Below are 27,523 nucleotides of genomic sequence, written 5' to 3'. Positions count from 1 at the left end.
AGAAGCAGACGTGCGGGGGGAACAGCGGGGCTCAGAGAGAAAGGGCTCCTCCCCTTCCATCATTACTGCAGCCCCGACGGCGCTGGGTGAGGTGCCCGCAAAGGGACTGGACTCCCGTCTGCGGCGTCTTCCCTGGAGGATTGCGCTCACTGAGGACAAGAATGGGTCCTTCCACGCAAAGACTGCGGAGGTCGTGGCCCCGACGACAACCCTAGCTCCCCCACCGACGAGCTGCCCGGCTGTGGACAGCCGCGGTGCGTGGCCCTGCCTCGGTCTCCCCAGCCGTGCAGCCAGCACCCGCGTCCCGACCTTGTAATAGGAGGACCGAGTGTCGTTCTCTGAGCCCCAGGCCGGGCATGCGGGTGCCTCGCGCGTGGGCCCCCAGGGGATAGCCACAGGCGAGGGAGTCGGTGAGGCCCGGGAACAGAGTCTTAAGCAGAGATGGAGGCAAGCGTCTGCCTTGGGCTCAGGTCCTGATCGCCAGGCCCTGGGATGAGCGCCCGTGGGGCTCCCTGCTCGGCGGAGAGCCTGCTTCCCCCCTGCCCCGGCCCCACCCCGTGCTCATGCTCTCTCTCAAATGAGTAAGTAAAATCTTCTTAAGAAGGCAGAGACGGAGATGCTAGAGGCTGGCCGGCACCCCAACGCCTGAGGCCTCACAGCGGGGGGCGCCTGCGGGCCTGGGGCGACGGTCCCGCGCTCGGGAGCGCGCAGGTGCTCCGCTCCGCACGCGCCGTTCCAGCCCCGGTCCGCGCGCGCGCCTGGCCCGGGAGCCTCGTCGGGGAGCCGTCCACGACCTCGGGCTCAGCCGGTCAGCACTGCGCACACCGCAGCCGTCCGGCGCTGGTCGGCTCGCGCCGGGGCTTCAACCTGGCCCAGTGGGGCTTCACCAGGGAATCCGGGCGCGCCCCCCGGGAAGGGCCGCCCCTGCGGACGTGAGGTCCCGGCCCGGGCGGCGGGGCGCCTGGGCCTCCGGCTCCGGTTCTCCGCGGCTGCGGTCCGGCGGCGGACGGGGCGCCCTTCTGCCGCAGCGCTCCGAGCCCGCACGCCCCCGCGCGCCCCCCGGCCGCCCGTGGCGGTCCCCACCGGAGTGCGGCCGGGGGCCGGGGACCCTCCCTGGAAGGCGCGGGGCGCCCCGAGCCGGCGCGCACCTGCTGGGGCTGCTGCGCCCTCGCGGCGGGCGGGGCCGCGCTCCAGAGACTCGCCGTCCGTCTCGGCCGCGGGGGAAGGCGAGCTGCGACCCCCGCACCCCTTCGGGCTGCGCTGCAGAGCGGCCCTTCCTGCGCCCTCCAGCTCGTGGCTGCGTCGCGCCGCTGGCCTCCGACCCCTGCCCCGGACCGCGGTCCCCGAGCCCCCGCTGCCCCGCTCGAGGAGGGGTGAGACTGCGTTTCGGGCCCCGCGGAGTAACCCGGGATAAGCTCTCCAGCCCTCGCCGAGCCCCACCTTTGCCGCAGGAGGGAAGATCCACGTGCCAGGGATTAGGGCAGGGACTTTCCGGTTTGTCCCCTAAAGATTTTGTAAGATCTCGCCTCCCATGGTGGCGCTTGACCTCACAACCCGAAGGTGGGGAGTCGCTTCCTTCGGGGACTGAGGCAGCCAGGCGCCCCTGGATTTACTTCTTGGAGGCCACCATCCAGCCCACCACAAAGACCCCTAAAAATGTTTTATTTTAAAGATTTACTTATTGGTGGGCGAGTTAGAGTGGGGGGAAGGGCAAAAGGAGAGAAGCAGACCGGGCTCTGCCAGAGCCCTAGCCGGGCTCCATCTCAGGCCCCGCAAGAGGGTGACCTGAGCTGAAATCAAGAGTCAGACCCTTAGCCCGCTGAGCCACCCAGGGGGCCTGAAAAATGTTTTAAAATCAGAAGGAAAAAGATTGAAATTTTAAGTTGAAGAACATATTTGTAGTTGCTGTATTCATTTTGATACCAATATATTTGTAAAAATAAAAATTTCCCCCAGAGTTAAGAGCCTACAAAGTGTACAGAGCCCCTGAAAATGAGAATTCTGACCAGCTCACAAGGAGCCCAAGTCCCACAGTGAAGTGAGACCTCACCCTCACCGTTAGTGCTCCGTCCTTCCTGGGCGTCCTGGAGCGCCCGGGAGCAGCCGTCTGCTGGCCTGGCTGGGTTCGACTCTTAGCGCACAAGTTGTTATTACCAAACCTGTGCACTTGAGTATTGTCTTCATGCTAAGGGCTCATGGCCAAGAAATTGTTTTTGCTAAATTAAGAACAGGTTACCTAGGGGCACCTGGTGGCTCGGTGGGTTAAAGCCTCTGCCTTCAGCTCAGGTCATGATCCCAAGGTCTTGGGATCGTCTTGGGATCAAGGCCCGCATGGGGCTCTCTGCTCAGCAGGGAGCCTGCTTCCTCCTCTCTCTGCCTGCCTCTGCCTACTTGTGATCTCTGCCTGTCAAATAAATAAAAATCTTAAAAAACAAAGAAACAAAACAAAACACCAGGTTATCCACAAAATAATTCATCTCTTATTCTCTCTGTTCCAGGGACAATAGTGATCGCATGGAGGACCCAGGTGGGTCATGGGGGTGGGAGGGGCAGTTTGCAGCTGAAGCTGACCGCTGAGACCTCCAGGAACCACGCTCTGTGCTTCTTTGCAAGGGGACTGGCCTGGTGTCTGGGTCTCTGTCCCAGAAAAGCGCGGAGGGAGTGGCTTACAAACAATAGAAACTTCCCTTCCCAGAGCTCTAGAGGCTGGAAGTCCGAGATAGGGCACCCGCAGAAGTGGTGTCAGGGGAGAGCCGGCTTCCTCATTCACAGAAGGACACCTTCCCAGTGGGCCCGCTCATGACACCGGGGCAAGGGAGCTCTCTGGGGCCCCTTTACAAGAGCAGCGGCATGAGGCCCCCCCCCCCCCCCGCCCACAGGACCTGAGCACCTCCCAAAGTTCCCACCACCAAACACCATCACGTCCTGCATTAGGTTCAGTATATGAGTTTCAGGGGGACACAAGCGTGCCATCCGCAAGGGCGACCTAGCTGTGTCTCCCGTAGAGACAGATGGAGTCTGCGTCTCTAGCCTCTTGCATCCTGGCTGGGCTTGGGACCTGCTGTCAGCATAAGGTGGCAGGAAACAACGGGGTATGAGTTCTGTGGACAGCATTCAAGGGCTCTAGCCCTGGGGCCCCCTTCGTTTTGAATCTTGCATTTCTGGAGCCGGAGGAGGCCCTGCACTGACGCACCCGGTGGGCGGTGAGCAGGCCACGTGAGCAGGAACACGTGCAGGTCGCACGAGCCCGTGGTCCCCGGCACATGGGGGCAACCGGGAGAGACCAGCCAAGGGGCCACCCAGGTTGGCAATCCAGCAAATCAAGAGAAACAGTAAATTGTTGTTTCTTTACCATGAAGCTCTGGGGGGGTACAGAGAAGAATCCACGGCAGATGGAAGTCTCGGGGGGGGGGGTTGGACGAAGACCACATACAGACAGACAGACAGAAGGCCGCAGAACATGTAACAGTCCATGTGGGACATGAGGTTCCAGTCATCTGCTGCCATGTAAGAAGGCACCCCACGAGTTCACGAGAAAAACCAACCCTCATACCACGCTGGCACGTCGGGGATCATGAGTGTGGACGGGGTGCAGGGCAGCAGCTCATGTCCTTTCCAGTGGAGAGTTGGCGGGGCTGGCGCTGACGCTCGGCCGGATGTCTGGGAACTTGGTTCTCCCTGTTGGGGGAGATTGTCATGCCTTTTCTCCGGCCTGTCATTGGGGACTGGGCTGTCCAGTGTGGCTCCCTCACTTATGAGCCGGGCACATACCGTGGGGTGGGAGGAACCTCTGGGGTCTCACCGTTCATGGTGCCAATGTGGGGCTCTCTTGGGCTCCCTTACAGCGTGGGGGTTGGTCTCTGGGCGGTTGGATGTCTACTAGGGAGCTGGTTTCTAGAAGGCTGCTGATGGCCTCACTGCAGTGGTCCCCGAGTGTTCCCTCTGCACATTCCCGTGGTCAACCAGTACCCAGGCTTAAGGCGGGGTGGGGGGGGGGTTAGACTCCACCCCAGACGGGAGTTGTCACAAAGGACCTGTAGCCCATCGCACCCGGGACACACTTCTCCAAGTGTGGTACGTCGCCACTCCCAGGACGCATCCCGCCTTCACCCGCCATCAACCCAGATGCGCCTTCACTGGTATTATCTCCCAGCCAGTCCCAGGCGCCATTTCGTCCACAAACCCTGGGGAGCACAGTGGTACCCCGTGCCCGCCGTGCTGTAAGCCCAGCCGTCCACTTGGCTGCCAGTAAATGATGCTAACTTCTCTTCCCCCTCAAAGAGATGCCAGTAGCAGGTGAATGCTGACTGGTGAGCCGGGAGCCCTCACGAAGCACGTGTTTCTTAGGGGAAAGGCGGGAGGAGAGGGGCAGGGGCGGCCGCACCGGGCAGGGAGGGGAGCAAGGACAGCGGCCGCTGCTGTTTTCCTTGGAATTGAAGGGGCGCCGGGGGAGGGGGGCTCAGTTGGTTAAGCATCTGCCTTGGGCTCGGGGCATGATCCCAACATCCTGTGTCAGGCCCCCGACTCGGCGGGGAGCCTGCTTCTGCCTCGGCCCTTCCCCTGCTTGTGTTCTCTGTCAAAAAAAAAAAAAAAACAAAAAACCAAAAAACAAAATCTTAAAACAAACAAAAGAAAAAAAAGAGGGGCACCTGGCTGGTCCATTGGTGGAGCATGTGACTCGCTGATCTCAGGGTCATGAGTTCGAGCCCCACATTGGGTGTAGAGATTGCTTAAAACCGTGTAAGAATAAAATTAAACATTGAACAGAAAATGGGGTGATGGAGGAGGGAGAACCCCGATCCCTTCAGCCCCGTAGCTTGTGTGATGTCACAAGTCCTCGGCGACACTGCTTTTGTTCAATTAAAAAAATTCAATTTACTTTCCTTTTAATTTAAAAATTAAAAATTGGGGACGCCTGAGTGGCTCAGTTGGTTGGACGACTGCCTGCCGCTCAGGTCATGATCCCGGAGTCCCGAGATCGAGTCCCGCATCGGGCTCCCAGCTCCACGGGGAGTCTGCTTCTCCCTCTGACCTTCTCCTCGCTCATGCTCTCTCTCACTGTCTCTCTCTCAATAAATAAATAAAATCTTTATAAAAAAATAAAAAATTTTTTAATTTGAGGAGAGCATGCTGGGCTGTGGAGCTGAAGCCAGGAAGCCGCGGGCTGGTGGCCACCCCTCATGGCGAGGAGAGACCTGTGTTCTGTTGGCTTCCTCAGAAGAGGGCCGGCGAGACCCATTGAAAATAATGCAAGATGGGCCCCCCTCGGACCCGGCCGCGGGACAGCGGGCACGTGCGGGAAATCAGGACACCCCTGTACAGCTCCATCTGCACTGGTGCACCCCGAAATCTGTCCAGGGGTGCCCCCTCAACCATGTGGCTGCCACCTGCAGCCTCCACTGCAGGACCCTGGTGCCCAGGCAGGCGCTGCCTCCTCCCACCAGCAGGCGGGACTGTTAGCTGTGGTCACGCTCTCCCTGGCACCTCCAGTGGCTGCCCAGAGCAGGCCCTCCACAATAACCTCCAGGGGGTTATTGGAATAGCTTTTTAATAGGCCAGAGACCTCCCAGGCCCCCAGCCCGGCTGTCACCAGTCTCTGGCCAGGCGATACTCGGCACACTCAAGTTCAAAGCTCAACCACGAGTACATCTGTCTTCGTGCCAGAGGTGCCCCTTCATGATTTTGTGTCCTCTGCTCTCCTCGGGCCAGACCCTGGGCTGCTCCCTCCCCAAATCTCAGCTCAGCAGCTCCCGGCTCTTGGCTCTCGGCTCTCCCTCTCCGTACCTGGGGACAGTCCTGTTCGCTGGGAGGGTGGGGCCCGTCCTCCCTACCCTGATGTCGCCATTAGAAACGTCCCGCAGTGAGGCGGGCGGACCGGGTGGGCCCCCCCAGCGGACCTCCTCCGTCCAGGCCTCCGGAACCTGTGAATGGGGCTTCCCCTGGAAAAGGGGTCTTTGTCGATGCAGCTACGGGAGGGAGCTTGAGCCCATCCTGGACCCCCAGGGAGGGCCCCTGACAGGTGTTCTAACGGGAGGCAGAAGGTACGAGAGCCCCGTCCAGCTGCACACAGGCCAGAGTTAGCACGCTGTGAGGACTAGAACCCAACCCCACGGTGCTTCAGAACACACGATGCAAAACAGGGAGGGCGGCTTGGGCCCAGCCGCGGGGAGGGCAGCGGCGGGAGGAGCTCCGTGGGAGCATGTGGGGCTACGGGATGACGGAGGAGCCCTGGGACATCCATGTGGGAAGGGGAGACCCCCGACGGGCAGCCAGCGGGCCTTCTCAGAGCCGCGGAACGTCCCAGACACCTGCTTACGGCTCTGTCTCTTTCTCAGCGGACGTTTGCTTTTTCGGCATAAATGGAATTGGCAAGGGAAATCTTTTTTTTTTTTTTTTAAAGATTTCATTTATTTATCTGACAGAGAGAGATCACAGGTAGGCAGAGAGGCAGGCAGAGAGAGAGGGAAGCAGGCGCCTCACTGAGCAGAGCCCAATGCGGGACTCAATCTCAGAACCCTGAGATGACGACCTGAGCCGAAGGCAGGGGCTTTAACCCATGGAGCCACCCAGGTGCCCCGAAAAATGTCATTATTATCCCCACCCCAGTGGGGATCCAGTCTCCGGCATAGGGAGGGGGAACCATCGGAGTTGGCTAGCCCTAACCGCCCCCTCCCCTCTGCCCTGCACCACGCGGGTTCCCAGGGGCCACGAGAAGTATAAGGACGCAGCCCTGGGTACGGTCTCTGGTCACACGAGGACAGCAGCGGGAGAGGAAAGCCCAGGCAGACGACCGCCGGGAGGTGAGAAAGCAGTGGGAAAGCAGTGGTGAGGACGCACACTTGCACAAGTACACGCTCCCCGGCCTCGTTGGGGCCCTGGAGGGGGCCAGGGAGATGTGAGTCTCTGTGCCTCCGGGACCCAGGGCACAAACACCGGGTCCCCCTCTGGGTGACACCCGGGGCCTGCACATGCACCCTTGGGCTGTTTGGGTCTCCGAGCTGCTGTGCACACTAGACCCCCCCCCCCGCCCCCGCACCACCGCGGGCCCACAGGGGACGCGCACAGTGAGTTGGCGACGCCCGGCAGCTGGTTGTCAGTATTCTTTATTGGCAGTGGAAAACGCTTCAGTACTGTATTGAAAGACAGCAATAAATAATACTGTGATAAAAATAGCTCAAAGTAGACTGTACAGACTTTGTTACATAGTCAGGAAGTTTCACAAAAGATTAATAGAAAAACATAGCGGTAACAGTGAATTGTACGAGTAAATGAAAAGCAGAAACCAAATGTAGAAAGACATGCCGTTTCCAGCGCTATCAGCGGCATAATAAATAACGCACCGTGGTCGGACACATTTCTTGCTGGCTTTTTAATATGCCCAGGAGAAAGAAGAGTTACATTTGCTCCTTATACAATCCAAAAGGGCTATCTCATCAAAGTCTAAAAATGTAGGACTAGGTCCATTCTTTAAACATGTTTACAAACAAATGTAAAAAGATGATTTACATAAGAACAGTAAGGCCTTGTTAGAGTTGCACAACATTATTTCCAGGATGGCGCCCTCCTCCCCTGCGGGCACCCAGCTGGGGGGGGGGGGCAGTGCTTCCGGACTGGTCCTCTGAGAGTCCTCGCCAGCGAGCTCCGCACCAGGAGGGCACCCAGGACCCCCCCCAGGCCCTCAGGATCCTCAGCTTGCCCCGAGCCCCCCCGGGGGGCGAGGCTATAGAGTCCAGGGGTCCTAAGAGATTCCCATAGTGTTCCAATAATCTTTCCAGTCCAAATTTTCCGAAGCTGATACTTAACACCAGATAGTTTAAATCTGTTCAGGCTGTGGAATAAAGCATTTCTTGCTAGAAAAAGTAGACTTAAGGTCAGTCATTAAAATATAACAGTTGCTTGAAATCGAGTCTGCTTCTTTCAAAATGATTGTTGTGGATCTGGGTTCCGTTTGACAGCACACGTTGTGTCATGATGACTTTACGAGCGTGGAAAAATCCTCTCTGTCAGGGTTTATTAATAACAAAGCAATGGTAATTACAATAAATGCACAATTTACAAAAGCCCTAGATTGGTTCTTGGGATTTATACATACAAGCATTACAGTACATTCATCTGAACGACTAAAATTAGATAAAAGAACATGAATTGATTTGAAAGGATATTTATAGCCTGGATATACATGAAAAAGTCAGTAACTATGTAAATGAAGTCATAAGTTTACATAAATATAAGAAACATTAAATTCTAAAATATTTTCTCTATGGTATTCATGAATTTTTTGCTAATTAAAAACTCTGTAATAAAATATTTCACGGGTCAATATAACAAGTATTAACAGATTAAAGATTCCATTGAACTTTAAAATGTAGTCTTTGTTGGATTCAAAATGCTGCATAATCATCTGTAGAAGTAGTGCGGGTAAACTGGAAAATAAAAACAGACAAAAGAATTATTAGCCTTTTAATCATTATTATTATTAACGTGTAACGTGTTATTTGTTTCAGGGAAAGAATCAGCCTTAAGACAAGCCGCGTGAGCAGCGGCTTCCAGGCCGGGCAGGTCCCAGCGCGCCTCCCTCCTGCAACCGGAGCTTCAGCCCCTCTGAGAAGTTCGAGAAAACATCGAGCTTTTTGCTTGTCAATGAGAATTCATTTTTGCCTATGTCTAAAAGTTACCAATTTTAAAAAAGGATGAAAAAACAGAATTTTGAAAAGGTTTTATTTTTAAGTAGCTCTACATCCAACATGGGGCTCTAACCCGAGCCTGAGACCCAGAGCCGCACGCCCCTCAGACTGAGCCAGCAGGGAGCCCCCAGCAACCACACCTCCGGGCTGAGGGAGGAAACCCAAGTAAGAGCAAACAAAGCCACCCCCCACCCAGGGCCCCCAGAGCAGGGGCAGGAGGCCGGGCTCCTGGGCCTGCACTGGAAATCTCAATCCACAAACTCAGCCCCTCTCAGGGCAACGCACTTGGCTTTTTGTTTCTTTGTGGTGTTTTTAGACCAGCCTCTTAGGGCACCCGGGGGGCTCAGTCAGTGAGGCGTCTGACTCCTGGTTTGGGCTCAGATCGGGCCCCCAGGGTCGTGAGATCGAGCTCCGCATCAGGCTCCACAGGCAGCGCCAAGGCCGGGAGAGGCTCGTGCACGCGGCCCCTCCCCCACCGCTCACACGCGTGTGCGCACGCGCTCCCTGTGCTCTCTCAAACTGGTCTTTAAAGCAAACCCCAGTCTCTCAGTGGAGAGGCTCTCAGCGCCGCACGGTGGGGCTGCCTCACGAAGCTTCAAACTTGGGGCCTATTTCACTCAGGACCATGGGTCTCCAGGGGGCTGGGGGCAGCGGCCTGGGGGGTGACGGCAGGTGCAGGCAGCCACCCGGGCGCCAGAGACCTGCTGGGGACAGCCCGCCAAGGGTCGGGTTCCCTCTCCTGTGCTGTCCTGCCTCTCCCCGCCCCGCACCCCCGGGGAAGACAGGAGCTGACACCAGAGCCAGCAAGGACAGAAGCACGACACCCTGTGCCGCTCACGGACCGAGGACACGGCGGCCAGGCCAGTGTGTGCGGCACGCACGGTGGGCACAGGGGCTCGTGCGCACACTCCTGCGTGGGGCCCTGAGCTCCTGGGGCCGCCTCTCCCGGCTACTCACCCGCAGGAGGCGTCAGCAGGAGTAAGTCCTGACCGTGGCGGAATCCAGCCTCTGCGGTCCTGACACGCCGCCTGCTCCGACGGCCACGAGGGGAGGCGTGCAAACACAGCATGCGGTTAGTCTCAGAGCGGCACACACGCACGCACACGCACATTCACACCCATAGCAGCGCCTACGGAGGTGCTCCCAGGGGACCTCCGAGCGGGACTGGAGGAGCCGGAGGAGGGGAACTGAGTCACCAAGTGACCTTGTCCCCCCACCCCCTGAGCAGTCCAGGGCCCCCCGGGGCAGCAGGGGACAGGAGAGCAATTCTGCCACACTCATCTGCATTAGTAACAATCACGAACACGGTGACTTCGTCTCTCTTAAAGCCTCCCGATTTATAGACTTCTCTTTCAGCCCTAAGTATCCATCCGTCCAGGGAGAGTGGGAGGCAAAGAGCCCGGCAGTAAGCTGAGGTTCCCAGGCCGCTGCGGGCGCCCAGGGCCCGTCCCGAGGCCCGCTCTGGCCATCTGTCCGAGAAGGACGGCCCTGCCCTCCCGGCAGCAGGTGCGGGACTGCGCTCAGGAAACCCAAGCCCAGCGCCCCTTCCCGCAGCAGCGGCGGGCGTGCCTCCAGGTGCTCTGTGCTATGAAGAGCCCCCGTGTGGCTCGGCTGCGGGCCGCGGGCAGTCCCCAGCCCCAGCCCCGTCTCCCACAGGCGGCCCAGGAGCCCTGTTACTGACGTCCGCCCTGGGGCCAGGAAGCACGTGCAGGGAGCTGGGGCCCCGGGCCCCACGCACCCCACGTTTCAGAAGCCAGGACGCCCACGGGTCCCGAGTTACGCCTCCGGGCTATGCGGGCAAGGGTCCCCTCCCGGGGCTGTGCTCCCTGCGCCTTTCTCGAGGCTCATGTTTCGTTCACCCAAGCTGCGATCCAAACGTCGCCAACGTTTCTAACAAGTCGGATGCGATTTGTGAAGTGAAGCTGTGAGGAAAGCAGGGGAGCAGGCCGACTGCCCCAGAAGCCGAAGGCCAAGTAACCACTAAAACCTAGAGAAATCATCTACAGGCTTCTTGAAGAAAAATGCTATTTTCTTCAAAAGGCTGGGTTTTCTCCCCGTTAAGCATGTTGCTGAAGTCTGGCGAAGACATGCAGTGTTTTAAATGAAAACACCGCCCGGGAAGCCTCCCTCACTCAAAGCTCAGCAAAGGCTTTCTGGAAACGGCTTTGCTCGGGGCTGCACGTGGGCAGCGGGAGCAGCACTCACAGCCCTCGGCACAGGCAGAGCGAGGGGCCGGGGAACCCGAACACCGCGCTGTGCATCTACACCTGCGCCCTTCCCTGCAGTTGCCTAGCCCGCCCACCAAGTGTCACACGGGCCGACGGGTCGGGGCACGCAGGACACTCGCCAACCGCTTCCCATGAAGGACTCGCTGCCACAAGCCATCAGTGAGGAAGACGCTAGTGCAACCACCACTCTGCAGATGGGGACACTGAGGCACAGGGCTCAAGGTCATGCACCTCGCACGGGGCAGAGCCCGATTCCAGCCCAGGCCGGGAGTCTGGGCCTCCCTCTTGTCACTGAGTGGGACAGGGTCAGAGTGGAGCCGTCCCTCTGCAGGCCACAGCCACGTCCTCACTAGCAGAGGGACGGTCCGGGGACCATCCTGATAGGACACCGACAGGACCAGCCGTACTCTGTGAGACCTCCCGAGGTCCCCGCTCCCTGCGCCACCCCCTCTTACAACATGTCACGGCCCGGACAAGTGCGAGCAGGGACGGAGGTGGAGACCACGCTGATGACAACGGACTAGTCGCTCCTCCCGCGCAGGACAGAGCTCCCCGGGCCGCACGGACACGTCTCTGCACGCGTACCGCTCAGCTTCCTCAGTCGGGAGAATGTGCTACTGTTCGACCAGGTGTGATCGGAAAACGTGCCTGTGTCTGAACTTTCTACACAGCCGTGAGGGTCAGTCTTAGAGCACGTGCTCTGCCTGTGCAGAAGGCTGCGAGTTCTGCTCTCACGGCCCACATACAGCTCTGAGGAAAGCACTTTCCAGAAAGCCTTCCCTGAGCGTGCACGCAACCGCAGCCACACGCCCCCACACTCCCAGCCGGGACCGCTGTTCGTGCCCCCTCCAGAGCGCGGCTCGTGCTGCCGGCCGTGGCCAGGGGAGCGTGGGGCGTCACGTACCGTCCAGCTGCATCTTCTTTGGCTGCACAGAGGGCGAGGACAGAGAAGTGACCCGGAAGTTTGCGGGGAGAGTCTCTGCTGACCCAGCAGCTAAGCCACGAACGTCTTTTGGTCTAAACTTTTTCCTCCAGGAAGGTGCCCTCCTAAAGCTTTTATCGTCATCCTGGTAAATTAAAGGGCAGAAAGCATGACTGCTTTTAAAATAAAGGACAAAATACACAGTAAAGTCACCATCCCTTTAAAATGTCCTTGTCACCGCAATTTTGTTCACGTGTATCTAACCCCATTCTTGATAACCTTTGGACTTCATGCCCGGACTGGGAACTTCTGGGAGCAAAAGGGAGCAGGGCCACCCTCATGCTGGGACCCCAGCTGGGCACAAATGAAGTCCTGGGCTTCCTGGGGGTGTGACTATCTGCCGCGTGTCGCTCCTTCTCCAGCAAAGATCACCTTCTAGCTCAGTAAGATACTATGTTATCGTCTTCAAAACAGTCTTCAGGCTGGGACAGGCCAGCGGGTCAGGTGTTCTGTTCCCGCCACACTCAAGTGCTCGCACGGAGTGTGAGCTATGAGGACATAACATGTCGTGGTGTGGGAGCACATGAGTCACGGGCTCGTACGATGAAACAGGAACGTGTCCTGTGTTTCCAAATCAACTTCTGAAACCTTCCACCAGAGCGCAAGGGGCCCTGGTGGGGTGAGGTATCCAGCTGTCCCAAAACAACAGCTCAGACTCTCTTCCTAGACTGCAACCAATGCTTTCTTTTTTTTTTTTTTTTTCAACCAATGCTTTCTGGTGTGAAAAACATTTCTGAAGGGTATCAAAAGTTAAATAGCAAAAATATAAAAAAAACCTCCCCATCTTAGTGAAAATACTGCTTTTGTATTAGCTCATTTGTTAATAAATTAAAAGCAAAGCTTAACTCTTAAAGTAAAACTATCTCCACATTTGGAAGAGTCACCCAGACTACCTGGCTGCTACAAATATGCAAATTTATGTTGGTTTCTTTATATTTACAGATTTTACTTTTAGGTTATTTCTGTATCCAGTGTGGGGCTCAATCCCACAACCCTGAGATCAAGAGGCTGGCGCACGACCGAGCTGAGCCAAAAGGGCCCCCCCACATATGAAGTTCACATTTAATGCAAATTTAAAAATCACGAGGCTGAAAACTTACTTCATCGAACCTTCTGTCAGTCCCCATGACCAGAAGGTTGTTAAACTCTCTCTCCAAGACAGCGCGAGCCTGAAATCATAACAGAACAGCGCCCCCAAACTCCCATCAGCCTCATCTGGAGGATGCCCGGGTACCACGGCTACTTTTAAATGGAGAATTTTTAAAAAACCAACAACAACTCAAGGGCTGAAAGCCTGGAACCACGCAGTGTACTTTAAGTCAGCGGTTTTAACGGGGAGTCATTTACGGGCCCTGGGAGGTGGGCATCCGTGGGCTCCTGGGACACCGGGCAACAAGTGTGCCGTGCGTGCTGCTGCTGGCGGGGAGGCGGAGGGACTGGGCAAGTACGACATTCTGCAGACAAACAGAAACATTCCTGATTCTCCAGTGAGCCCATGGGTCAAAACGGAGGACACAGGGACATGAGAAAGTTCCCGAGACCTCCGTCCGGCGGCACTCGAGGGACAGTGTCCCTCTCCTCGGCCACTCTACAAGTAGCCGGTGTGGATGCGGGTCTCCCGGACACCATCTACTCCAGGACTCCTGCGTGTCCCAGGCCCGGGAAGGGCAAGAGGACGCGAGGAGCAGCTGGGGAGCACTGTGCGCTCCGAGCCAGCACGTGGCGGACAAGGCAGGGGGAGAGGAAGGGCTGGCCGGTGGAGCCCAGCGGTGGCTGGAGGGCAGGGTGCGGGCACGGCCGTGTCACCTGCGTGTTCTGAGTTGGGATCTGCAGCAGGAGCGCCAGGGCGTTGGCGTCGAAGGTCTCGTCCAAGGCCATCAGCGCACCGTGGACGCCGCTCTCGAGGAGATTGTTGGCGTATTCTTTGAGGCCGATCGACAGGATCCAGCGAATCACGCGATCGTTGCTCCAAACCAGCACATCTGCAGACAAGTGCAAGCAAGGCTCCAGGCGCCGCAGGAAGTTCTTTCCCGCGTCTGCCCCGCAACATGGGATCGAGACGCCCCCGCAGGCCCCAAGCCTCCAGCGCCTGACACAAGACGTGAGCCGCAGGGGCCTGGGGCACGGCCAGGTGGGCGCATGGAGGGCTTCTGCCGCGCTCGCGCGCTGCTGTCCTGGCCTGTGGCTTGTCCAGTGGAGACCGTCCTACTGAAACTCACTCTGACTCGACCTGGGGGCAAGGAACTTAATACACACACCAAGTTTCTAGGGAATAAAAAGCGACAGGGGCCCAGGCTTCAGAAACCAAAAGGACACAAGAATCCGAACACCCACTAGGTAGGCACGAGCTTGCCCTACAGACCCCGGATCTTCTGAAATACTGTCCTCCCATCAGAGGCGTGGGCCGCGGGCACTGTGGCTGGGCAGCTTGTGAATTCGACACAAACCCCTCATAATCTCAAAGGCTTTTTAATTGTTGCATTTTAAAAACAGAGAACCTGGAAGATATTCTCCAGCATATTAGAAACTGTGGGGGAAGATCTTATATTTATGCAAAGTAATAAACTATCATTTTTGCTCTAGCAGAGATCTAAAAATAGCCACCCTGTAAAAAAATACACCCAGAAGATCACCAGTTCCTTTCAAAGACCGCTTCCATCAACTGTGAAAAGATTTAAGACGGAAATACAAAACACATGAAACAGATCCACATCTCTCATCTCCCACCTCCTTTTCTAGGTAAAAGGACAGATACACACACACAGGCACAGCTGGTAAGATATTTAGAGATCATAACTGTATTTATATGTTAAATGCATTGTATTGCATGTGTTTAGGAGACAGACTGCAAATGTTAGCTAAAGGTTTTTCCTGTGAGTCACAGTAGCTCAATCATGGCTAGACTAGCCTTCCAATGGGCCACCTCCCCAACCATATCATCGTCTTTAATTTCTGTCTTACTAAAGACATGGGGCGAAAACCGCACTTACGGGGACTGTGGTAGAAAGGATGACATAGATCAAGCTCCGCGCTTAGAGCTGGTCAACACGGCTCACCTGCTATGACCATTCTTAGTGATTCCTTTATACTGAAAATTGGGGGAGCCTTTACTTGGGAGCTTAACCGTTGCCACCTTATTTCCAAGCAAACAACTAGAGGTGCCCTGGGTGGGTAAGCTTCCCAGCAGAGGGGAGCACCTGCCGCCTCCCAGCCGAGCATCCTTGGCCCCGGAACACCCCTCGGCCTATTTTCTACCCAAAATGCCTCTGCCCACGGCTGGCTCCAAGAAGAGGCTCTCCATCCCGTCTTTAGGGCCTGACTACCACAGTAACTCCATGCTGCTCCCTCAGCGAATGGAGCAGAGCCACGCAGTTGTTCTCTTCCGCGCCCCTCAGGCCCTGGCTAGACAGCGGTGTTCGTCACGCTTGCACCAAGCAGCGCGCAGCACCCGCCCGTCTGCCTCTGCTCGGTTGCTATCTGGCCTCACGTTGCAGCCTTTCTGGACGAAGGAGGACATGTGTCCTCACAACGGGAGAGGTCTGAGGTCACAGGAAAAATGCTCACCTTGAGACCCCGACCTTACAGACCGATGTGAGCACAAGGCAACAGGCACAGAGGAGGGTCTTAGAGGTGCCCAGTCACCCCTCCTTTCTCTGTCATGATGCCGGACAAGCCTTCTCCACTTAGAGCCTTTCCTTACTTTTTTTAATTGCTTATTTTATTTATTTTCAGTCTCTTTTTAAAGTTTTGTTTTTGAGTAATCTCCACATCCATCGTGGGACTTGAACTCACAACCCCGAGATCAAGAGTCGCACACTCCGCTGACGGAGCCTGCTCGGTGCCCCTTGTAATTTTTTAACTTCTTTTTCTTTTTTTTTTCTTCCTGTTTTTGTTTTTCAATAGGCAGTCACCAGCTGTTAGCACCGCGGGAAGCAGCAGTTACCCACATCCACGACACACGATACACTTGCCTTTTATTTCATTCTGGCTTTCTTCTCTTTTCTTCTCCAGTTCTTTTCGGTCATAATTTAATCTCCGCAGGCACATGATTCCACACTGGAAACTGTTTCTATTGGGGGGAAAAAAAAGTTAGCCATGGCAGCGGCGTGAGCTCCCGGAGCTAACGGGCAGGACTCCCCGCGGGCGCACCTGTGGAGGCTGTCCACCATCTTCAGCTGCCCCCGCAGGTCCTTCTTGGTCAGGTGGTCCAGCATGCGCGCGTCCACCAGGCACTCCATGAAGTAGCTCCGGTACTGCGCCAGGCCCAGGCTGGGCAGCCACTCATTGCCTATCCACTCGTGGTTCATGTCCCCGTAGGCCAGGGTCTGGTTGCAATAATTAAGCACATCAGTTCAGAAGAAAAGCCCCAGAAGAGGTCATAAGGGTCATTCAAATAATCTTTAAATTGGATTTTCAATCTGTTACAGGTTCTCAAAGGCTAAACTGATAACATTTTTTTTATAATTTCAGAATAACTTGATCTCCTATTTACTCTTAAATTGTTAGTAACATTTTGTACAAAAGAAATTGTACCCTGAAAATTCTATGACTTGTGCTAATGAATTTAACATATTTACCAAAGTACAATAAAATGGTGACTATTGCATGCTGTCTCTCTGAGCTCGTCTTCATGTATAATGATACAACGACAAAGAACGATCACGGCTCATGAACAAGTTTGAAGGATCAATCCAAGTCTACTCAGTAAAAATCTCTGGCTGGCTTTCATTTTATTTTTAACACTTTGCTTTCTGTATTTCTTTAATAAAATAGGTTAATTTCAAAATCAACTTTTAAAACCACAGATTTGAATTAAAACACAGATGGAAAGGAGAGAGGAACATGGTAAGGCTGAGAGGAGAGAGAGTCAGGAGACACCCCCTCACCTCGCCGCCTAATTTGGTAAGTAAGACCCCGAGTCAAAGGACTGGCTCATGCGGACAGAGAAGCCTGGAAGCAGCAGTGTCACCCAATCCAACCAACATGAGAGGCCGTTCCACCCAAAAGCAGCACACACAGAACATTCTCCGACACAGAACAATCTCCACGTGTTCGGAGAGACTGAAATCATAACAAGTATATTTCCTCTGACCGCAAGTGAATTACATTAGAAATCCATAATAAAAAGACATCTAGAAAAGTCCCAAATATTTGGAACTAGCATACTTCCAAATAACCCATGTGTCAAAAGAAGAAATCACAAGGGAAACGGGAAAATATTTTGAACTAAATGAAAGTGAACGTGCAAGGAACACCTGGTTGGCCTTGGTCAGTGGAGTGTGCGACTTGATGTCGGGGTTGTAAGTTCAAGCCCCACACTGGGTGTATATAAAATGAAGAAGGTAAAACCTGGATCTTCATAAACATCACTGAGTGTATTGAGAAGAAAGATATAAATCACCAACATCAAGAATGAAAGAGGGGGCATCAGTATAGACCCTACAGACACTGAAATGATAATATGGGAAAACTGTGGACAGCTGTAAGAAACCTGGATAAAAGAGGCAAATTTCATGAAAGACATATCTATGAGAGCCACTCAGTAAGAAACAGGTGACCCGTACCTGAATTGAACTTGTAGCTATAGACCACACACAAACACACACGCGCACGCACGCACATGCACATACTATGCCCATACGCTCGATCCCTACTCTAAATGCCTTCACTGGTGAACTCTACCAAACATTTATGAAAAAACTACCAATTCCACACAAACTATTACAAAAATGTGAAGAAGAAATATCTAACTCATTCTACAAGAGCGGCATTATCCTGACACTAAAATACACCAGACACACTACAAGAAAACTACAGACCAAAAAATATCCCGCACAGACACAGATGCAAATGTTTGTTAACAAAATGTTAGCAAAACAAATCAGTAATAAATGAAAAGAATAAGATATCATGACAAGTGGGGTTTATCCCAGGAACATAAGTTGGACCAATATTTGAAAAAATCAGAGAAATTCACTGTATCAAAGGACTAACATGAAGAACCACAGAAATGTGAGAAAGGTACGTGATCAAATCATCACTCATTCACGGAAACCTCTGCAACCCAGGTTTGGACGACAACTGCCTCAACTTGACAAAGGCTTCTAAAAAAATACAGAGCTGTCAGTATACTCAGTGGTAAAAGACTGAATGCATCTTCCCTACATTCAGGAACAAAGTTAAGGAGGTCTACTCCCACCACTTTCACTCAACACTGTACTAGAACTCTCAGCCACTGTGATAAGGCAAGAAAGAGAAATCAGAAGCATATGGGTTGGAAAAGAAATAAAACTGTCTTTATTTGCAGATGACTTGATGAGCAGTATTAGAAAAATACAGAGCAGGGGCACCTGGGTGGCGCAAGGGGTTAAGCCTCTGCCTTCATCTTGGGTCATGATCTCAGGGTCCTGGGATCGAACCCTGCATAGGGCTCTCTGCTCAGCGGGGAGCCCGCTTCCTCCTCCCTCTCTGCCTGCCTCTCTGCCTACCTGTGATCTCTCTCTGTCAGATAAATAAACAAAATCTTAAAAAAAAAAAATACAGAGCAGCTATCTGAACTAAAGTGAGTTTAGCCAAGTTGCAGGATACATGGTCAATATATGAAAGTGAACTGTATTTCTAAATACTAGAAAGGAGCTAGAAATGGAGATTTAAAAAATGTGATCAAAACTCACGAAATCCTTTGGAATAAATCTAACAGGCTTATGTGCAAGATTTGTGCCATGAAAAAGAAACTGATACATCGTAAGTATCCGAATCCACATCAGACAAAGGTACTGGGTGTTCTTCAGTCCTAGAAGACTAAGTGACCATCAGAATTCTGTAGTGCCTTACAGAATCCTTGGAAATGGTAACTCTCAACTACCACGGTGTCCCGGCTTGAAAATACAGCCTCTAATCTATTATTTACACCAAACAAGCTAAAAGAAACTAGTCAAATTACAACAGGAATTCTCAAATTCAGTAGGAAAAAACCCGTTTCACTACTGTCTAAATAACCATGAGCGAGAAAACCAGTAAACATTTTTGGAAAGTTGTCACAGTGTCATGCGTTTTCAGACCCGAGTTTTAGAGTGTGAATACTCCTCACTGCTTTCTCGCCTCTGTTTACGTATTCCTAATTGGACACAAAATGCAGAGAAATTTCTAAACAGACAATCCACGGGAGCAGAGCCTCCTTAATGTCGTTCCCCATTCCTCTAGCTCCACTTCTTCAGTGCTCAATGACATGAGCTCCCGGGGGAACCAGGCTCAAAGCCAGGGCGACCCACACCTCCCGGGTTGCCGTCACGTGTGCTGAAGAAGCAGGTGACAGGAATCTCTCTCGTGGTCAGGGACCACCTGGACTCAAGAGACTGTCCCGGCACAGGCTTTGTGTTTCCCAGCCCTGACATGACCACAAATACGGTTCAGCTTTGTAACCTCTGTGAAACGTGAGGGGCGATGCAGCTGTCCCCAGCAAGCAGCTCAGTTTCGCACAGACAGCACACTGATGCCACCTGCTAAGTGAAGGCGTCGACGACTTGACCACACCTTGGGTATTTTCCTGCCCTGGGTGCCAAGGGCATCTCAAACTGCCCCTGGGCGTCGGAGCTGGTGACTATTACCAGCATGCGGAGGGCGCGCTGTGCGACTTCTGCCCTTGGCGGCAGGTGGCAGGTGCACCCAGGACGCCTCTTGGTCCTCCTCCCATTTGGACGAGGGACGGAGCGGAAACCGTCCTGGGTTATGCTGAAGACTGACGCTGCCTAATTCTGGCGTCACTGGCATGGCCCATCCTTGCTTATGTTTCCACTGCAAAGAGCAAACGTTCAGCTGGTTTAACTCACAAGTCACGCCCCAGTACAGAGAATCGCATACCGAGGTGCTGTCAAAGTCCTTCTAACGAAAAACACTGACGTTTAAGCAATTACGAAATGCACCCTTTTTAATTCACTCATGGTCACTGCTGGCCCCGTGAAGGGACGTTTGAGCGGGCTAAATGATTAACGAAGATACTCATGGGGTAGCGGCCCAGAGCGCCCGACTCAAGCGGCTGGAGAGGGAGCGCACAGAGTACGCTAGCCACTCTCCTCTTCTGCTTTTTAAAAAAGTAACATCGGCTTGATTTTAGGAGCACAGCTAGAGGAAAACAGATGTTTCAACCACCAACTGAAAATGAGGAAAATTCAGATTTAGGATTAGTTCAATTTTTCTCAGATATACCAGTATCCTTTTGAGATCCTCGAACATGACGCCATTAGTAAGAGCCCTGGGAAGAACCGCCCGGCCACACCCTCGCAGCCTCCCACGTGGCCCTACGATGGAACAGCCAGTCGGGCAGCCACAGTGCTAGAATCCCAGGCAGGGATCCACTGCTTTTACTCAAGCTGTCTCAGATCAGGGCTGCCGGACAGTCGCGAGATTTATGTGAGCCGAAGAACCAGAAAGCTGAAAATCCGAATGCATGTTTTGCAGGGAGAGGCTTGATTTCTGAGAATCCCATGAGTGAGACAGCCTCTTGACCAGCACAGCAGCAGGACAGCCCAGACCAGCACCCTGAGACACAGACAGGCGGGGATGGTCCCCGTGCCAAGTCTCATGCTGGGAACGCATCCCAGGGGCCGCCGAAGCCGCGGCACCCCGTCCGTGAGCCGCGTGCTCAACGGAGTCATCTAGGTTACAGAGTGAACCACCATGGTGCCACACGGGAAAGGTTCAAATTTGTCCATGAGACGTACTCTTTAAACCTATGCTTCACTCTGACTAACGCTTCTAAGTCAGCAACAATATTCCGCACAAATTAAGATGTTAAAAATGTCAAGAAAAGTCAATTACAAGCTTTCACACTCCAGCTCTTTTGCTGCGGTACATATAGTGAAGAGGATATTATAGAGAGTCTCCAACCTGAGCCCAGCTTCCCTCCTCATCCTCCTGGTGTTACGAGGTTAGGAATGCAAAAGAACAGAACTATTAGTATTGGTGAGCTTAGCGATGCAGGCACATCGACGCTGTAGGGAAGGTGCGGAGTGACGTGAGAGAAAGTTAAAAAAAAGATCAAAGCATCATGCAAAACTCATGCAAAACCAACAATTCCAATTTCTCATGCAAAGAGCCAATTTCCCACTGCAAGCACCTCCATATAAGGAGAAAACTAGGGCCAGAACACGAAGACCGAGCGCCAAACTGAGGTCTCTCCTTAAAGGAGACGGGAATCACATCTAAAGAGGGCGAGTCTACTAATTTTACGTTCCTGAAAAAAAATCTAAAATAGAATCCCATTTCACACATTTAACTAATACCTAGTGGAAATACTTATCGGAACAATTTAATGTGAAATGACAGTTTTGTTTCCCAAGGAAAAGCCAAGAACCGCGCCGTTCTTAGGTGGGGAGCCCTGAGGGGAGGGCAAGCTCGGGGCTGTGACTGACCGTTTGTGGCGCGGCTGCGAGCGTTTCCATCTCCTCATGCGTTAGCCAGACATTTCCCGTGGTCTAGGGTGACCCCAGTGACCAACCACATCCAGGGCAAGGGAAGCAGTGACAAAGAGGAAAGGTGGCAGACAGGTAAGCCTCAGGCAGGTAAGAGGAGCAGGCAGAGGCCAAGGCCATTCTTCTCACCTTCTCCTCTTAGATGCCCGCATGGAACACGACAGAGCGTGACAACAAGCTCGCCCCGCCCGTGAAGACTAACCACACTGTCCCAACACTGAGTTGTCAGCAACCCAAGAACAGCCTACCGTTCCCTGAGCTTCGTCTGCCATGCCTCCTGCCTGAGGCGTGTCAACTGTGACAACGGTACATTCTGCACTTCTGAAAACTGTGCATTCTCAACTAAGTCTCACTCGATACATCCACCATCTTGTCCAAAGCACAACTGAGAGCCCGGTCTCCAGGTCTAGCTTTGGACTGTGGGACAATGGCCCCCAGCATGTGCTCCGCAGTGACTGGGCCACGTGGACGGGACCACCTCATCTGGGGAACCCGGGAGGCAGGGCCCAGGGCTGAGTGTGTTAAACGGCATGTCCCAGGACTTCCCGGAGCCAAAATACCGGCCCCCACTGAAGCACCATAGCAGACCCGAGGCCTGTCAAAGTGCTGTGCCAGCCGCCAGGCCCCTCCGGAGCAGGCTGTACCCCGTCTCACGGTGCGGTCCCTGCCCAAGGGGGCTCGTCGTCCCTGTGCACTGCCTCCGTCCGCGGCCTTCACTGGGCAATTCACAGACTCCAGGAAAAACTCCCTACACCTTCGTTTCTAGAAAGGGCACTCTAACTGGAAACAAGTGGCCATGGGGTCCCGGTCAGACGCTGTGACAGAGCGTCCCTGGCATGAAGCTCTCGGGGCCTCAGGGAGGGGCACAGGCCAACAGTTCATTCTGACTCAACCCCTAAGAGACAAGAGAAAACTTGCCAGCCGCAGCCCCTTCGGGTGCAAGGCGAGCACCAGCCCCAAATCGGGCGCTAAGCTGCTGCGCGGAGAAGTCCGTCCGCGAGGCTCTTCTGTCTCCCGTCGGGTTTCCCCGCAGCGCAGACCAAGAGCCGAGCGGATGTGGAGAACCCGCGCTTTACAGATGGGGATGGCTGCTCTGTGCCCCAGCAGCTGTCTGGGTTTTCGTCAGAGGAGTGTTGCCCACGCCATGAGGAGCCTCTGGGAGGACACTCGCAGGCTTCCCACGGGGAGCAGAAGCGCGAGCAGACAATGCTCGGCACCTGCACAGTCACTGGCTGCCGCGAGCCCGGGGCCCCCGCGCCTACAGCTCCCTGGGCGGGCCAGTAAAATGGGGGTCGCAGGGCACATGGGGAATCGAAGCTCTGTCCCCTTCACTTTTGGTCAATTTATATTGAATTAGAGATAGTTACTCTCCTATGCTTTTAAAAATTGCTATTTCTGTATGGGAAAGCACAACAGCCAAGTGCTGTGAGAACGTTCCGTGAAGGACCCGTGAGCCCCCCACCCGTCACCCATTAGAAATTGCCGTGTTTGGGGAATGATAAGCCTTTAAGTCGGACCGTGGGGTCTGTCTGTGGGAGCTGGAGAGGCCACAGAAACAGCGGGGCTGCCCCGTCTACAGACACGTACCGTTCTCGAGGTGGGAGGGGCTGACGGACTGGTCAGGGACATGATCTCCTGGATGGCCAGCCGCAGCTTGAGCCGGTGCAGCGGGTTGCTGATGCCGATCTCCCGCTGGATCTCTGTGTCCGACAGCGCGGACATGATGGCGCCGCTCTTCACGTTGGCTCGGCAGGCGGCCACGTACCAGGCGGGCATCCCGACCCACAGCTGGAGGCGAGACGCATTCGGGCCGCAAGGTCAGGCAGGGTGCACGGTCATGCGGGGAAAGGGCTCCACCCCGGATTAAAGGGAAGCTGTACCTCCAGCCAAACCACCACGGTCGGTCCATCCCACTGTGCGAAAGGCAAACCCTGTCTCCGGGCTTCCTCGAGCAATTCATGCCTGCGAATGACAAGAGATCCGGCATGAAAGACTCGGCGTGCACACACCGGCTGCGCCAACGCGTCTGCAAGTATCCCCGGGCCACCTCCCGCGGAATGGAGGACTTTCCACCAGGGGTCCTCGGGTCCAAGGGAGGACAGTCAAGGGAATACCTGAAAAGGAGGAAAACTGGGTAGGAGAGGAAGCTACAGGCGGGTTGGAGCCCAGGATCCCGTGGGAGGGCCCAAGGGCTCGGCAGGGACAGCATCACAGAGTCTCGCGGGAACAGTCAGATGTGGCCCGTAAGTTGCTTCTTCTTCTTATTTTTTTTTTTTAAAGATTTTATTTATTTGACAGAGAGAGATCACAAGCAAATGGAGAGGCAGGCAGAGAGAGAGAGAGAGGAGGAAGCAGGCTCCCCGCTGAGCAGAGAGGCCGACGCAGGACTTGATCCCAGGACCCCGAGATCATGACCTGAGCGAAGGCAGCGGCTTAATCCACTGAGCCACCCAGGCACACCCCGGTAAGTTGCTTCTTCCGGTCCACCCTGCTGTTTAGGCTCACCGGGTGCTTGTAGGTTAAGGTGCCGGGTAACCCTGGGGTTTCGCCCGCAGGCTTCGCAACCCAGAAAGCTGAAATCCCAAGCACGTGCACCGGCACACACAGGGCAGACCGTGAGACTCCGTGCACCGGCACACACAGGGCAGACCGTGAGACTCCGGGAGCGTCAGGAGCCATGCCCCCCCACCCCCACCCCGTGTCCCTGCACCGCCAGTTCTACGGCCCCCAACCGTGCCTTGCCCTTCCTAGCGTCTTTACAAAGGGCTGTCTACTGATAACCTAGTTATGTAAGAGCCAACACAGCAATCTTTAAGAATCTTATCTTACTTTTTTTGTGTTGTGTACTTCCAAGGCTTTCTGAAAGACACAGATTCTTCCTAAAAATGAAAAGCCTTGCAGAGAAGGTGGGGCTGGCCTGGGGCAGTTTACCCCATGTGCCTGCTCAGCTGGAGGCACTTTCAATCCCTAAGTCACTTTCAGTGTTATTTTTCTTTAATAATTTCTGCAGTCCATATCAGTGAATCATTTATTTTTAAAGATACAGACGGACTCTTTGATATATTTAGTAGTATTAAACTTTCCCTGAGACTGTGAAATCCATGTAAAATTAAAGCTCAAAACGTTTCACATAAAATCTCAAGTACGCGTTTGGCCCTTAGTCAACCGCGGGTCTCCTTGGAGTAGCAGGTACTGTAATTCCGCAGGAATGATCACCCCAGAGAACGCAACAGATCTTTTTTTTCTTTCTTTAAAGTAAGCTCTGCGCCCAGTGTGGGGCTCGCTCGAACTCACCACCCGATCAAGAGTCACGCCCACTGAGCCAGCCAGAGGCCCTAGAAGGCAACAAATCTTAATAGCATGGGGGGCGGCGGGGCGGGGGGGGGGGGGAAGCACGGCAACGTTTTCTAATTAGAATGAGCAAAGCCGTTCATGAAAGAAGAAACGCAGGCCCCCCCCCTCCGGGCTGGGGTCACCCTGCCACACAGAGTCTCCCTAAAGAGGTCGGGGGAGGGCCTCGCGGGGTGGGCCAGTCAGCAATGTGCTCAGTTAAATGCTGATTTCCATGTCCTAAGGACAAATCCTCACAGACAGGGGCTGTGTTTTACGTGATCTCTTACAGAAGCCAAGCGAGCCCTCCAAGCAACACGTGCAGGTCCCTTCTGGCCGGTGGGAGCCCTTTCAGATGTCTGCCCACTCACGAAACCCACGGGACAGCGACCGCACCGGGGCACTTGGCCACACTTTGTCTTTTAATAAGAAACGGATACTCGGAGCACCCAGATAGGTCAGTCCATGGAGCATGCGACTCCGGATCTCAGGGTGGTGACTTCAAGCGCCACACTGGACATGGAGTCTCTTTTGGGAAAAAAAAAAAAAATCAGAAATAGATATTCATTGTCGACAAAGACTGTAGGGTTAAAAACGGTCCGTGAATCCCACGAGCTGGAGGCTGGCGCACATGACTCTGACTTTGCCAGCACCTTCGTCCTGGCAGCGGCCATTTGTGCAGGCAAAGCCCTTTCTAGTACGGACGTGCTTCGAGCTCAGCCCCATGGTCTTGCTGAGACTGCGATGAGGCAGGGCAGGCAAGACCGTGCAGCAAAGGGACGCAGAGGCCAGGAGGAAGGCGGGGCTCCTGCCGGGTGGCTGGGCCAGGCCTCCCCAACACCGCACGGCCCATAAGACTCAACTCCAAGCAGACTCAGGCGGGACACTTGTGCCCCGTCCTTCTTACAGGGGTGAGTGCTCCCCCACCACGTGAAGCAGGCCTCCCACCCGCGCGAGGACACGGAGCCCCCAGACGCCGTGCGGCCGGGAAGGGCACGCCAGGACGCCTGGGCCAGCTCCACTACCGCCTGCCACACACCTCGGTGAGCAGGCACACCCCTTCCCTGCCAGCCCTAGGAGCTGTGCTTCTCTCACGGGCCACCAAGAAAGGCCTACCGCCCACTGTGCACACTGCCCACCTCTGCCCTTTGTGGCCGCTGTAAATTCAGTGGCCGTGTGGACCCTACGGACTTGCGCGTCGCTCTACTAAGCAGCGGAACCCGCTGGTGTTCTCCTCTACTGCAGCTAGAGAGAAGCACGATCGGTAAGAGTCCACCGGAGGGAAACCAGGGACTCTTATACAGGTCAGTTTTCCAGAACATGAAACTCTTCTGCCTTGAGTTCCGGAGCCTCAAACACAACACTGGAGGCGGTGGGACTCCGGAGTGATCAGGGCTTCTCTGCAGCGGACTCTGCTGAAGACACCGGCTTACGAGCCTGTCTCCTGGAGCAGGGAGAAAGCTCGTCTGGCTTCTGCTGTCAGTTCCTTCCTAAACTTTCTGACACCACCTTCCCTGCTGCTGCTGTGTCCTCCTCCGTGTACAGCCTGGGAGCCCAGCCGGGGGGGAAAGGGGGCCTGCCCCCGCCGCGGAGGAAGACGGGAGGCGCGCTGTGCCCACCACCGATCCGTCAGGCCGCGTGGTGCGGGGGCACTTAGTTGGGACCGCATTTCCCTGAGGGACCAAACTCTAGACCCACACTGATTTTCCAAACGCCTGCTCTCAGTAAACTGAGACCGAACGCAGCCCAACCTTATGAGAGTTGCAAGAGAAAGACATGCAGAAATCTGCTCACTTCTACGGGGAGCAGGCGCAAGTATGAGAGAAGTCACATAACCTGGGGTAGAGAACACATGTTTTTAGACATAAACACAACAGTAAAGTCACCTTTCCTACCAAGACGTGTGTGAGCTTTTGCTCAGCAGACACCGCATGACAGCAGGCGTCGTGCTTCACCTTCCAGAGCCCGGCGCCCTGGCCGCTCTGGCACCTCGGATGCAGGCCCATGGGGCCCTGCCCTCCCGCCACGGCTCCCCCAGCCCGCAGAGCACCACTCTCGAAAATCCACGGATAACTTCTCCCTAAAAACTACTCCCAGCCTACAGCTGCCCAGGAGCTTTACCAACGACCTAAACAGTTAACACATATTTTATGCGCCATGTATTGTAGGTGGCATTCTCTGATAAACCAAGCTTAAGGAAAGGTTAAGAATCAATGAAGAAAATATATCTACAGGGGTGCCGGGCTGGCTCAGTCATTAGGCCTCTGCCTTTGACTCAGGTCATGATCCTAGAATCCTGGGACTGAGCCCCCACAGGGCTCCCTGCTTGGCGCGAAGCCTGCTTCTGCCTCTCCCGCTTCCCTGCTTCTTCCCTCTCACCCTGTCTCTGTTAAAGAAATAGTATCTTCCAAAAAAAAAAAAAATAGAAAAGAAAAAAATACACGTACAGTGCTACACTGTATTTTAAAAAAAAGTCTGCATATAAGTGGACCTGCACAATTCAAAACCATGTTGTTCGAGTGTCTACTGTACATTCTAGAACTTGCCATGAGTGATAACAGAGTACGGACAATGACCCACTTTTCAATACTCAGTTGCAGCTATGACAGCACAGAACCAAGTCCATCAACCACAACATCTCGACTCCAGAGAAGCCTGCACACACGCACACACACTTGCACACACAGCGCGTGCCACGTATTTGGCCACGTGCTTGAGCACACCTCCTGACAGCGACAAAATAAATGCGGGAAACAGAGGAACTGGCCAGCTCAGGCTCCTTCCGATCTATGTGAAATACACATTCCTGGGAGCCGTGGGGTGGGACAG

At 54.4% G+C, this 27,523-nt stretch overlaps 1 protein-coding gene across 4 annotated transcripts in view; it reads right to left on the bottom strand.

The window, feature by feature from the left end:
• Positions 1 to 7,087: 7,087 nt before the first annotated feature.
• PPFIA1 (PTPRF interacting protein alpha 1) overlaps positions 7,088 to 27,523 on the bottom strand; it is a 71,954-nt gene continuing 51,518 nt past the window's right edge. For 2 of the 4 annotated variants that reach the window (XM_045066326.1, XM_045066315.1), the window contains 11 exons: positions 23,245 to 23,326; positions 22,952 to 23,152; positions 21,305 to 21,367; positions 20,781 to 20,807; positions 16,044 to 16,219; positions 15,866 to 15,963; positions 13,701 to 13,876; positions 12,995 to 13,063; positions 11,817 to 11,979; positions 9,642 to 9,712; positions 7,088 to 8,423 (listed from right to left, as the gene is read on the bottom strand). In XM_045066326.1, the coding sequence (XP_044922261.1) occupies positions 9,654 to 9,712; positions 11,817 to 11,979; positions 12,995 to 13,063; positions 13,701 to 13,876; positions 15,866 to 15,963; positions 16,044 to 16,219; positions 20,781 to 20,807; positions 21,305 to 21,367; positions 22,952 to 23,152; positions 23,245 to 23,326 (1,114 nt within the window). In that variant the 3' untranslated portion in view covers positions 7,088 to 8,423; positions 9,642 to 9,653. The remainder of the gene's footprint in view (positions 8,424 to 9,641; positions 9,713 to 11,816; positions 11,980 to 12,994; positions 13,064 to 13,700; positions 13,877 to 15,865; positions 15,964 to 16,043; positions 16,220 to 20,780; positions 20,808 to 21,304; positions 21,368 to 22,951; positions 23,153 to 23,244; positions 23,327 to 27,523) is intronic. The other 2 variants (XM_045066317.1, XM_045066321.1) reach the window with 2 other exon arrangements.

Source organism: Mustela putorius, unplaced genomic scaffold, assembly GCF_011764305.1.
Source record: "Mustela putorius furo isolate JIRA1106 unplaced genomic scaffold, ASM1176430v1.1 tig00000127_pilon_pilon_pilon, whole genome shotgun sequence".
NCBI lineage: Eukaryota > Metazoa > Chordata > Mammalia > Carnivora > Mustelidae > Mustela > Mustela putorius.
Note: the sequence above shows the minus strand (reverse complement) of the source record. Positions and strands in the feature narration are given on the sequence as shown.